Genomic DNA, 13063 nt, shown 5'->3' with positions numbered 1-13063 from the left:
ATTAATCCAGGCAACAATCAACAAAAACACTCCTTTTGAACTTCAGCATAACTCCCATCTCCTATTTTGAAAGGCTTAGTGAAGAGTCCAGTACTAATGCCAAAAAACTCTTCTCACTAGATACAGTTGTTCCTAGTCTACGGGTAAGAGTATTAACAAAAGCACCCCGTTTTCTCTGCACTTTGCATCAGCACAGAAACAGCAACAGGCTGGAACCGCATCATCATTTGTCTTTGCCTTCTTCATAGCAATGAAAATTTAAGCTGATTTCCACCCACACATACACTAGATATATTTAAGGTTACTCCATCCTTTCTAATCAAAGCCAATCATACAAGACATTTCTACTTCTCCCTATTCATCGTAAAGAGCGGAAAGTAATTCCTGGAAGCATTCCAGCTATTGTCACAAGAAGTCAGTAAAGTACATTTTTGTTTCTCACTAGAGGAATCAACAGCTCCACTGTAATTAAGCACACAACCACCAGTTGCTCTGACAAATTCTTTGTAGCTCCCGTAAACAGAATCATGAGTAACTCCTGCAGTCCCAAACACACTAGAATGACTTTTTATAACAGGGTTCTGAAAACAGTATTTCACACTGCCACAGAAGGAAGACACATAGACCCAATGAAAGGAAAACAGTAGCAAAAAAGTATTTACTAAACAACACATTATGCAATTTCACAGTGTGGGATTAAGACCCATACTTGCTCCTTGGAAATAGCAGAGCTGAGTAATCCTGTGAGAGTGGAGCAGCAGGTCAGGTCTGCAGGTGACGTTTACTGAGAACAGTAAAATACTGTTTCCACAGACAGAAGGAATTTGAGGGTGGGGAAAAGAAACAAAAGCAACAACAGCCAACTAAATACCATTGGAGTGCTTCCTGCAACATTTTTCAGCAGAGAAAAGCATTAAGGCTAAAAACTGGGCATGAAGTTTTGGTTTCATATATTCAAGTATTAAAAAAACAACTATGGCATGTACTGCTTCATCTGTGTGTGTGTGATTAAAAATAATTTAGTTAGTAACAGATTTTTCTCCAAAAGGGCAGTCTTCTACTGGCTGAAGTGCTTATGTATTTAACTGGAAGTCTCATGATGATTGGCAGCTCCATCAGCTTCACTTATTGACTAGGAAAGCGGCCAGCTTTCAGTCTTCTGCACAAGCACCAAGTCTGCTTACGTAGCTCTCCCAAGCTGCCTTCCTGTACTTCTCTGCTTCTTGAAGACGGTCTGAAGCTGACAAGATGCCACGTCCCACAATAATGATATCTGAACCTTTTTCGCTAATAACTTCCTTGGGGCTTAGGTACTTCTGTCCAAGGTTATCACCTGAAATAGAGACACCATTTTTTTTAGTTCATACAAAACTGTATCTACTAAAAACCTTCAAAGAGCTACTGGAACAGAGAACAGGTATGCTGTTCCAGCTCTCACCCTAACAATCCACAGACATAACTAGAAACTGTGTCTCCAACTAACAAACCCCCTATTACCCAGAGTGCCCTCCTTTTACATGATTTACCAGTCACAATAGATGGAACAGTCACACAAAGAAGCACCAATCAGGATGACTGAAATAAGCCTTAGCCTTCTTAGAAGCAGCAAACCCCCCAAACATTCATGTAAAAGCTTATGATTTCACTTCAGGTTTCAGAAGAATTAAGTATTGCAGAGAAACATCTCCCCTACCTGGTTCAGTGATAACCTGTTTAGTCAGTGTAAGACTTCCAACTCATTGATACTGCATCTCTATCAAGTGTCACAGTTAGACTTCTGTATTTGTTAAAAATCTTTTTTTCTACTCCTACTGTGTAGTTGTACATCCAACCTGATACCCATCTGAAGACATTTCACATGTATTAAGGACTGTGCTTTGTGGTATGCACAGGACTCAGCAGACAGACAAAGTGGCGTAGCCTGCTGTTTGCTTTTCAGATCTCCCAGGAAAGGGATCAGAGTACACAGAAATACAGAAGGCAGCCTACAATGGCAAACACAGACTCCTCCCACCAGAGAATTAGCAACCAAACCCTCTCCAGAAGTCACTTTTTCACTGAAGGCTAGATCACTTACTGTATTTATAAACAGACTATAAATATTTCAGAAAAAGTTACCTCCAGCTTGCAGCTGCACCCCTGGAGTTAAGTGAAGAAATTCCGGTTTATTACTAACTCTAGATCCAGATATGAATCCAAAAACAAAATCAGAGTTGTCTTCAGCCATCTGTACCTGAAGATCAGTAAACAGTTACAAGTGATATACCTAGAATTAAGCTTGACTAGTAACCTGTTTCTCATCCACCCTTTGACATACGAAGCAGTGCAAGGCAGGGATATGAAACACCTGTTCTTGCTTTACCAATATAAAGTCACCCAGAGCTGACCCACCCCTCACTGATCTTGCTGCACTTGCAGCCAGGAACATGAATGTTATGTTTCTTTCTATGTTATAAATAATATAGTGGATGAACTTAAACTAACTAGAAATCTCTTGCTTAAGAAAAAAAAAAAAGGGGGGGGGGGGACACACACAATAGCAAACTTGGCATGTTTACTAGAATTCACAGTGTGAACTCCAACCACCTCACTCACACCACTAGCCCAGGGCTGCAACCTTTAAATGCCACACTGTCAGACTCCTGAGTCTCCTCCACAGGAAAAAAATCTGTAACAGTTAGAGCTAGAGAGACTTTGGGAAGTGCAAATATTAGAAGCACACAAAACCTGCCTGTGACAACACTTTACAAGCTTTTAACCCAAAACAAGACTGCCTACTTACTGCAGCTTTTGTGTATTCCCCCTTTGCAAGTGACCCTTCAGAACTCATCTCGGCAATCAGAAGACAGCCGCGCTGGAGAGGAAGACCTACTTCCTTCAGACCTTTCACAACTCCAGAGCCTGGAACCACATGGGCATTAACAATGTCTGACCAGGATGCAATTTTGAACACACCACCTGAGGACATGGATAGGAAGACATAGGCAAAGTGTTATTAGAAACATTAAACAGGAAACACGAGTTAAACAAGCTGCATGCTAAATCATTCACATTTTAAAAGACAGTTTTACTACTGAAGCTTGACAGCCACACGTTCAGTCTCATCAGACAGTCCTGACAGCGGTCTAACCACAAAGTGTAATCTCTCAGTTTTACTTTTCACAAACACTTCTTAGTATCTCGCCTTTAATATTCATTGAGGCATTTATGGTAACCTAAAAATCTACTGTCACAGGTGCTACCCTTCAATACAGCATGTAGATCATATGGGACACACGGATCAGAAAAAACTGCTCTACGGTTGCAGATGCAGTATTGAATGAAAGCCATGAGCACACAAGTATACAACAGCAGGCTGCCTTAAGAAGTCACGCTGCGTTTTCTCACAGCAAGCAACTACTCAGAAGTACTTACTGAGCCCAACCATAGATTAGTAAAAAGGTTTAGGTTGGAAGGGACCTCTGGAGGTCTTGCCCTCTCAGAAGGGTTAACTTCAAAGCTAGATCAGATTGCTCAGGGCCTTGTCCCCTTAAGTCTTCTCCAAGGCTGGAGATTCCACAATCTCTCCTGGCAACCTGTGCCAGTGCTGCAGTTACACACACCAGCAGCAAAGTTACAGTAAATCGAGGTTGATGATAGTCACCTTCATATTGATGTTTCACTGTGTTTCCAATGTCTGCAAATTTCCTGTCTTCAAAAATCAAGAATTCATGTTGATTTGCAAGCGTTCTCAACTCCTTTACTACCTCTTGGGTAAAATCATTCAGGATGTCTATATGAGTCTTCAGGATACAAATGCTGGGGCCCAGGATGGCAGCTAACTGCAGCAGCTCTTTGCAGCTGGTGACATCAGCAGAAAGGCACAAGTTCGTTTGCTTCTTTTCCATGAGCACAAGAAGCCTGGCTGCAATAGGATGTACCCCTGGTAGCTCAGCACGAGCGCTGAAGCTCAGCTCTTTACATAGTCTCTTCACGGGAGCGGGACCGTTCCGAGCCACTGGCTCAAACACACTTCCCTGAATGAATTTCTTCACCTTTTCAACCATCTCAATGGCCACTTCTCCCTGCTGCTGGAGAACCTCCAACACCCCAGACAATGTGCACACAGAGTGCAGGCGAATTCCACGTTCCTCTAACCTGGCCTTCCCACCCTGCTCCCTGTCCAACAGCACTACAGCATCCGTGACTTTTAGTCCTTCTTTCTGAAGAACTTCCGCAGTTTCCAGTACACTAGATCCACTTGTTACCACATCTTCTATGATCAAGCATGTTTCTCCTGGATTAATGGTACCTTCTACCAGCCGCTTCGTACCTTAAAAATAAAAGGCAAACACTCCGCTAAATGAAGAAAGTTTCAAAGACCCCCCAAAAAACCCTAGAAGCATCAAAACTTTAACTTGCTGTACTAATGTAAAGATCATATTTGTTCCACATACAAGCGTACGCTGCAGCATATCCTGAAGCCCAGCAGAACTGGACTTCAAGAGAATAAGAATTTCACGTTGACTGTCAGTATGGAGAGGTAATTTGTTTAGTTATTACCCGATACCAGTTGTCACAGTTCTTACCACAGATCACTCACTGACTTGTAATTCGATTCATATAGACTGTTACTTCTCCAAGTTAATAAAATACTTCTTTATGTTTCCAGAAGTTATGTTCCATTAACAAAACTGACATACTGTTAACTGCACAAATTTAAATCTTTGTATGACTACAGAAGTTTACTATTGCCATGAATTGAAAGATCAGAATTACAAAATTATTTTCTACAGTTATTTAAGATGTCTTTAAAGCAGTCAAGTTATTGGTACTCTTCAGCACATTTCCTGTTTTCCACAGGCAGTATTCTCTGCTTAAATATGCCTGTTAGAACAATCAGAGGGAGTAAAGCCCCAAATGCCTTTGCCCTAACCACCAACAGGCACACGTCTATGAAAGGCCTCCTGGGGGGCAACAACAAAGGATGCCTAGCTTTCCCAGGAAGCAGTGAGCAGCAGGCAAACATCACCCAGTGCGCGGTGCTTTGACCATGATGTACAGCTTTGCAATCCATGTGACACCAGAAACCTTGTGCCATGCGGTTAACTGCTGTCACAATTGACTTGTCCTTCACAAGAAGGAACAGCAAATGTTTTCATGCCTGGCACACTGACTAACATAGGATTAACATTTAGTTGTGACAAGCATACTTTCTAATTACTGTTGGAAGAGCACAGCTCTTATCACATGTAGAAATCCAGTTGCTATGGTAAGTTAATGCTTCAGTTTTGTCTCCCCCTTCCTCTATCAAAATCAAATAAATGGTTCATTGGGGAGAGAACTGACTGCTTCTCACCGGGTCCACCATGCTTGCTGCCTATAGGATATGAAAGAAAAAGGGGTTTGAGAGGTAAATGAAGACTAAAAAGGTTCCTCTTAGAGTCAATATGCAAAAAGTTCTGTTTGGGAGTGAAATGTGGCACTGGTCTCAGCATATCAGAGAAACTGAGCTACAAATCTGAGTTTCTGGAAGATGCAAGTAACCCAGAATCATGGTAATGGTGCCAAGCAAAAAAAGACACTCCTGAAGAAAAACAAAACAAAACAAAACAACACAAGCCACAAACAAAAACAAAGAAACAAAAAACCGCCCTTCAAGAGTCTCCAAACCTACTACAGCAGGATTCAAGCTGCAGCTGGGAGAGCCTGACCAGGCTGGGATGCTGTGGGTGGTACGTTTTAGGGGGAAAAGGGGCTGCTTTTTGAATTGGAGTGGTAGCGTTAAACTGGAATGGAGATGCTGCACGTTACAGAAGAACCACAAATATATAAAGTCATTTCTCAAACGAGACAACAAGTAAACACAAATTCTTGATGTGAAGGTTTTACCATAGTCCTTTGCTTCCTTCCTCCTTACGAGCATTGGAATCTGATTTTCAGAGCAGATAATCGTGGCCAACGGCAGCGCTGTGTAAGGAACGCCGCACACGCAGTCATACTCGAGACCAGCACCTCTGGCTGTTTGAAAGAGAAGATCTGCCACCTGAAAAGGAAAACCAGGTATTTTTTAGGAGTCAGTCCGCAGCGATCACGACTAAACAAATGTATTAGCAAGGGAAGCAATGCAAATCCATGGAAACCTCTCTCCGTTGCATGACCTGACTGTCGCTGCCCCTACAGCGAGCAGACAGCCCTCGGGCTGTGCCCAGCGGGCCCCTGGCCGGCAGCCCGCGCCCCCAGCCCCAGGCAGGGCTCTCCGGAGAGGCCCCGGCAGCGCTCCCGCGCCTCCTCCCCTCCTTCAGCTACAAGAAGTTCTTTACCCTTCAGAGAGGCACAGAGAGACCCGACACCTCCCGGGTGCCGGCACAGACGAGCACCCCTGAGGCAGCGACGAGCGCTGCCGGGCACCCCGGGCCCTCTCCGCTGGCAGGACCCGGCCCGGCCGCTCGCCCCCGACACCGACCGGCCGCAGCTCAGGATTGCCCCCCGCACCCAGCCCCGCACCTGGCGGAGGAGCAGCGGGTGGGAGACGAGGCCGCGCAGGTCGATGTAGACGGGGGAGGCCCGGCCGCTCTTCAGCACGAACTCGCCGAAGCGCAGAGCGCCCGCCTCGCGCAGCGCCGCCGCCACGCGCCCGGCCGCCGCCATGCCCCGCGTGCCGCCCCGGCGCCGGGAGATGACGGAGCCGCGCGGGATGGGAGGGGCGGTGCGCGCTGTGCGCATGCGCAGGAGGAGGGCGGGATGTCCTGAGGGGAGCGGGGTGTCAGGGCGCCCCCCGGCCCCCCTGGGACTGATCCCCGCGGGGCCCGGGCCCGCCCGCCTGCCCTGTGGGCCCGGCTTCCCCGCGCCCAGCTCCCCACGGCGTGAGGCCCAGCCCGCGGCTCGCCGGGGCCCGGCCTCAGGGGACAGGGGACCCCGCTGCAGGAGGTACGGGGCCCAGCGGCCCGGGGGAGGCGTTCAGGGCCTGCCCCCCTGCCCCGTCCCCCCTTAGGCAGCAGCCCTTTCCCCAGGGAAGCAGAAACCCCCGTGCCGGCACGCGGCAGCGCAGCAGGGAGGGTTTGCTGTGACCCGAGGCTTCGCGCTTCGGCTCTCGGAGCGACTCCCCAAAGGCTGCTCGGTTTCTGGGTTGGCGTAGGCAAGGCTGAGAGTTGGCTGGAGTGATAGTCCCTTGCTGTGGTTTCCTGTGAGCATCTCTCTGGAAAAGATGAGCTGAATAAAGCGATCTGCAAGCTCTGAGTCTTCAAGGCCTCAGACAGGTTGCCATACGTGTGAAATAAGACAGATCCGTTTTTTTCTGAACAATTGTATTTAATCAAAAAAGCCCAGAAACTGCGTCATTAGTATACTCTATTTATAGGAATGCAAGGACAGAAGATGTACAGTTTGAAGCTACATCTGTAGATGATCATATATACTGCAGTATAGTAATAACAACATGGGACAGCAAGTAATCACCTCACAACAGTACACGAGTGATTAGACGTACAAAGGAAATATTTACAAACTTATGTTTACAAAACAACATTGTGTGCATACAAAATGAAATTTGCAATAAAACTGAAGATACATTTAAGGCAGACCAGCAATCACTGAAATAATTAAGGCTGTGGAATTACTTTGCACCTTGAAAATGCTGAGCTGTTAGCAATACTGTTTCTTTTTTCCTCCTTCAGTTGATTGTTGCAAAGATTGAAAAGCATCAATATATTCCAACTGTTTGCTCTCATCTCAGTGAGTAAGTCTGAGATTTAATTTTATTTTTTTTTGCACTTTCTATTGTATTTGCCTTCCAAAAGTTATCAGCAAATTGACCTCAGTGGCAGAGCAATGCCGAACAGTTTGGTAGAAAGAGAAGTAAAAGCACCAGCATCAGAAGTTGGAGATGAAGGTGAGATATGGCTTGAGTAGAGAAGATGTTGGTTTTTCACTAGCTTCGTAATAAAGACTACAGTTACAGTGAATATTCAGCATCCTGACGCTATGGTAACACTCACCACTATACAGATCCCAGAACGAGAATTCATCACTTGATGGCAGTGTGCAGTCAGCCTAGTAGAGATGGGATTTTATTTTATTTCCTTGGGAAAGCACCATTTTCTGATGGGACATGAAAGAACGAGCTGGAAAATAAATCCAAGCCCCATGTTAGAGGAGAATCTACCTCTGAGTGAAACAAAAGCAGGTGGTTCGCTCCTGTGCACGTTCATTATCTGTTAGACCTTCGTATATACAGACTAGCCTTTTCATCTGTCTCTAAAGTTTATATTATCCCAGGTCATTTGATGCAGTCCCCTCATTGCAAGGGTATTAAAGTATGGTTATATATAGTCAGGTCGTAATGTGCAGTTCTGCATTTAGCTTTTATTCACGGTATTCATAACAAAGGCCTAAGAGCATCGTCAGAAATGCTAATGAACTCCAGTGAAGCCGGAGAACTTGTACAGGTCAGTTGAGGGCACAGACTTTGTCTCAGCATTAACTTAGTTGAAAAGTAAAATGCTTTTAAAGATAAATGTTACTGAAAAAAATTAATTTTAAATAAAAAAGCAGTAAGACTAAACAAGACTTGTTGGTACAAGTAGGAAGAGAGGAATTTTATAAATTTTAAAGCCTGGGTTCCTTTAAAATATTAAAGTCTGAAACCCCAGACTGGCTGTGTGTCATCCCTGTAGTGACATGTGTAGGAGGCTTGGCAGCATGGTGGAGAGGTGGGGATCTCCCATAGAGCAATGAGTGCTTTGGACACCTGATGGGAGCTGACACCTTTACACAGGCAATCAGAGTTCCTCTTCAATGACTGACAGAGCTTTATGAGAAACTGTGTTTCCCCATGTTTGTTACAGGCAAGATTTGACACACAAAAAAAATCCAGTAGTTGCAGAATGCTGCAAAGGGGTTTGGCTGTGGTGCAAAGGGGTTTGGCTGTGGTGCCTCTCCCTCAGTGGTCTCACTCCAGGCCTACTTATTGAGCTCTGTAATCTCTTTGCAACAGAGTTACAGTTTACAACAGAGTTACAACAGAGTTATAGGACCTGTTGGATCCGGAGAGAGGCCACAGGTTAGCTAAAAAAGGCCTGGAGAGAGCAAGGTGAGAATACTTCCTCTGTATTTATCACACAGCATCATTTCATGTCAGCTTGATACTATTCAGGCAAAAGAAATCTTTGAGATAAAATGCAAGAATCGTTGATAATCACAAACATATCTGGAAGTACTAACAGGTTCCAGTTTTCCTGAATGTGCTGTAAGAAGAGCCGTGCCCAGGAAGAAGAGTTCTCTGACGTGAATATGGAAAAAGCAGAACCACGAAGGAAAGTAACCCCCTAATATTCAAAATCGTCAGAGTTCAACAACTCCATCTCTCCCTCGAAAAGTAATCTCTTCTTTGAATCTGAGCACCAATAACTAGACATGTATCCTCTTTCAGACTTTGGGGTTTTTTTTTATGTCATTTGATAGCAGAGAGGCTTAAATATTTCCCTAAACAATCCAGCTTTTTCCCCCTGTGCATCCAAACTGTCTGCTGTTGCAGTTGGAGATATGAATGCAGGAGGTAGGAAAAATAAAATGATAAATAACTCCAGATTTCATGTGGTACATAAGAATTTCTTTGTATTAATGCCAAGCAGAAAGACTGTGGCTTAAACTGTACCCACAGGCCTAATAAAAGCTATGGGTTTTATAAACCACACTTCCATAAACATTTTTTTAAGGGCAGCAGAATCACAGAACGAAGAGCCAGATTTGAGAAATAGGAAGAAGTACAAACAGTCCTGTAGTGAGTAAGTACCTGAGGCTGGTGCTAATTAACAACACCCCTTGATGACTGCTGTCTGAAGAAGTTTCAGTTGCTAAGAAATCACATACTTCACACTCTTGTTCAGGATGAGAGCCTGATCTTTGTCTAAGAGGTGCTGCTGGATTGCTTAGAAAATTAGCTGCTCCACTGCAGAGGGAAACTGAGACAGGTTCTAGCTGATCCAGAAGGTTTAGCCTTCTGTGAACACCATTTCTTTCAAGTCTTTCCACAACTTCCCCCTATATTAGATCTCCATCACCCAGACAGCCTCCTACACTGCTTCTGACTCTGCTCAGGCACCCGGGCTCACCCTTCTGACTGTGGCTCCCCGACCTCAAGGTCTGTTCTTGTATCGCACGCACATGGTGCTGAACGTGTTTTTTTTATTTTTGCTTTGCCTCCTTTTTTCTCCACTAGCAAAATACTGACCACTCCAGCATACTGACAGAGCAAGGGCCAGGTCTCCTGCCTGCCGTGAAACTGAGTTTGGAGGTGGATCAAAAGAAGGGCTAGCAGAGCCCGGGGAATTTAACAGCACTTGCAGAGTGTCTCCAGCACCTGCTGGCAGGGTCAGCTTTTGCTCCTGCAGATATATTGCAGGCTCACAGTGCAGTTACTTGGATGGTGAATTGAATTTGACTCTTTCCCTTACAAGAGAGTCAATACTGAGTGCACACAATACTGAGCACACGGTCAGATCAAGCCCTTTTCCTTAGGAAAACCTTTGGTAACGACTGACATTTCCCATTGCAGGCACAGCAACAGCACTCAGCACCGAGACAAAGTCCTTGCGTGCCTGGGGAGGGGGGGAATCTCTTTGATCGTCAGCCTGTGGAGTTTTATGGTGTGGACACAGGATGGGGAAGCCCCAGCCAGGGAGGTGTTTCCCCTCCCAGTCCCACTGCTAGAGAGGAAGGTTTGGCCAGTGCTCCAACTGCTATTTGTCACTGCAGACTCCCTGCGTTGGTTATAGGTAAGGCTGGCTCCGTCACTGTAACATCAATGTGATGATGTTGCAACTCGGTGTGCCAGAGAGAAATGTTTTAATTGTGAATATTTTTTATTTTATTACAAATTAGGCTTTGGACATAAAAATATCCTCACGAATGCTTTGGTGATGAGGTGCTAACAGCAGCTGAGAGATATTTACAAGTTTGGAAATGAAACAAATGACGTACTTTAAACACTGAAAATGATTTTCAAGCTGTAAGCACAAGGATGAACTCACCACTCCTACTGCACTCTGAAAGGCTTTGATGGACTTTGGGCAAAGCAATTCTGAAGCTAGAAATGGAACACGATCCTTTATATATATATTTATATATATGATACAATATATGTATACTGAAAACCTGTGATAGAAAAAATTGTCTTCATCATCATCATCTAGTTTACAGATACTGCAAAAATTGGACACAGCCTTTTCTCGATACACAGGTTTTGCAAAAGATTTCTGTACAGTGTTTATAAAATGCTTTTAAAAAACCCATCATAGTCCCATTGTGCTTAGTCAAAACCAGCTGTATGCGCCAATGAATTCATTGCCTTAATTGTAGCTCCGAAAGGTACTGCATGGTGCCCTGACACAGCAGAAAGCCCAAGGATTTACGGGGGGTTTTGGTCTGAGCACTACCGTGCAACGAGAGTGTATCTAAGCCATGCCACCATGGAAGGCGATCCAGCAGTGACTAGGGCCTGATCTTGCATGTCCTACGCAGGCAAAGTCCCCACTGAAATCATGGCAGACCTGGGCATACAGAGCGTGCAAAATCCGTCTGTTACCCTGGAGCAGGCTTGCAATGATTTCAGCAAAAACTGACCGTGGTTCAGTTCTGCAGTACACGCTAAGCTCAGTCTAGTCTCACTCCCCCCCACTATCCTACTCCTAATCTCTCTCGTCCATTTTGAAACCAGTTCAGCAAGATCAAGAGGATTTCTTATAAGGCTGCCTCATAAAGATTAAGGCAACTGCAATTTTGGCTCTTGTTTCCAGTTGGTGTTTGCTTCCCGCAGTCCTGTTTCACGGTGGATGTGACAATAGCACGTCCCAAGAGGAGCCTGACAAGGGGAGGCAGTGGATACCTGCCACCACTACCCCTCTTTGCTTTGGTCCCAAGGAACTGGGCAGGTACTGCCACCTCCGCAATGATTTGTACCCTGCGGCTGGGGAAGCCACGTGAAATGCAAACGCCGAATATGGGACTATGTACAGACAGATCTGCTTTGTGCCTGCTCGCTCCCTGCACCTTGCCTCAGGACCAGCAGCGTAGGACCCCAGAGATGGAGGCACTATGTGCCTGGGTTCAGCCTGCTCATCAGGTAACTCTTGACGCTGGGAACCGGGTGCACGTCGTACTGGTGCCTGCGGCGCTCGATGAAGGAAGCCAAGCGGGAGGTATCCAGTGGGATCTTGGAATAGCTGCCATTGTGCGGTTGCAGCCACGGATGCTGTAAACAAGTGGCTGCTGTCGGCCTTCTCCTGAAGTCTTCCTGGAGGATAACGTTGATGAAATCCCTGGCAGCATGACTCACGTCAGAGAAGTACTCGGGCGGGAAGCTGAAATCTACTCTGCACACATTGATACAAGTCTCCTCTTTGCTTTCATCCAGGAACGGAGAGACACCACTTAACATGACGTAGGTGAGGACCCCAATGCTCCAGATATCCGTGCTCAGGGAGACAGGAAGGCCTTGGATAACTTCAGGAGCTGCAAACTCTGGGTTTCCGAGGAGGTGGTGGACATGGTAATGACCTGTGATCTGAACTGCATCTTCCAAATCAATGATCTTGACACGAGGTACTGGGATCCTTAAATCAATGAGCAGATTTTCTGGCTGTTGAAAAGATAATAACAAAAACTTAATTATATTATATTTTTGTAAATAAAATGTGTAGATTTCATTCTAGATAAGCCCCTATCCAAATATTTAGCTTTGCTTTTTAGGTTTAATAGCCAATCAAAACTCACATTTAAGCAGATGTGGGAGGAACAGATCAGGAGAGTGAATGACAAGGAACCAGCTCAGCTGCTCTTTACATTGCTGTAAATTCAGATCACTGCTGAAGTTGCAATGACAACATCCTCATTTTGTGCTGGGGCAACCCGGTGGGATTTTGCACGTTGCCCCAAATCTAGTTTATTTTCCCAAACTAACATCTACTGATTAAAAGCACTGACAGATTTTTGAATTTTGAGACAAGACTTGTGTATCTCATCAGTTTATTTAGATTCCATTTGTTTACATGACAACTGGCTACCTAAGCTTGTGTAACCTGTAGCA

The 13063-nt window shown here is 45.1% G+C and overlaps 2 protein-coding genes across 2 annotated transcripts in view; both read right to left on the bottom strand.

The window, feature by feature from the left end:
* Window positions 1-630: 630 nt before the first annotated feature.
* On the bottom strand, window positions 631-6636 carry UMPS (uridine monophosphate synthetase). The gene is made up of 6 exons (XM_068407915.1): window positions 6487-6636; window positions 5872-6025; window positions 3644-4312; window positions 2783-2958; window positions 2119-2233; window positions 631-1333 (listed from the first exon to the last, which is right to left on the bottom strand). The coding sequence occupies exons 1-6, from the start codon at window positions 6628-6630 to the stop codon at window positions 1152-1154; spliced, it is 1440 nt and encodes a 479-aa protein (XP_068264016.1). The 5' UTR covers window positions 6631-6636; the 3' UTR covers window positions 631-1151.
* A 674-nt stretch (window positions 6637-7310) lies between these two features.
* The window catches only part of KALRN (kalirin RhoGEF kinase), a 526387-nt gene continuing 520634 nt past the window's right edge, over window positions 7311-13063 (bottom strand). The window contains 1 exon segment of the mRNA XM_068408148.1: window positions 7311-12616. Coding sequence (XP_068264249.1) covers window positions 12071-12616 — 546 coding nt within the window. The 3' untranslated portion in view covers window positions 7311-12070.

The sequence above is a fragment of the Nyctibius grandis genome, chromosome 9 (genome assembly GCF_013368605.1).
Source record: "Nyctibius grandis isolate bNycGra1 chromosome 9, bNycGra1.pri, whole genome shotgun sequence".
NCBI lineage: Eukaryota > Metazoa > Chordata > Aves > Nyctibiiformes > Nyctibiidae > Nyctibius > Nyctibius grandis.
This window is presented reverse-complemented; position numbering and strand designations above follow the sequence as displayed.

Coding starts and splice junctions, on each gene's coding strand:
- UMPS (XM_068407915.1), bottom strand. CDS start 6,630: ATGGCGGCGGCCGGGCGCGTGGCGGCGGCGCTGCGCGAGGCGGGCGCT. Junction 2,959..3,643: donor AGTGAAACATCAATATGAAG/GTGACTATCATC, acceptor CCATGTCCTCAG/GTGGTGTGTTCAAAATTGCA. Junction 1,334..2,118: donor GGTGCAGCTGCAAGCTGGAG/GTAACTTTTTCT, acceptor TCTCTATTTCAG/GTGATAACCTTGGACAGAAG.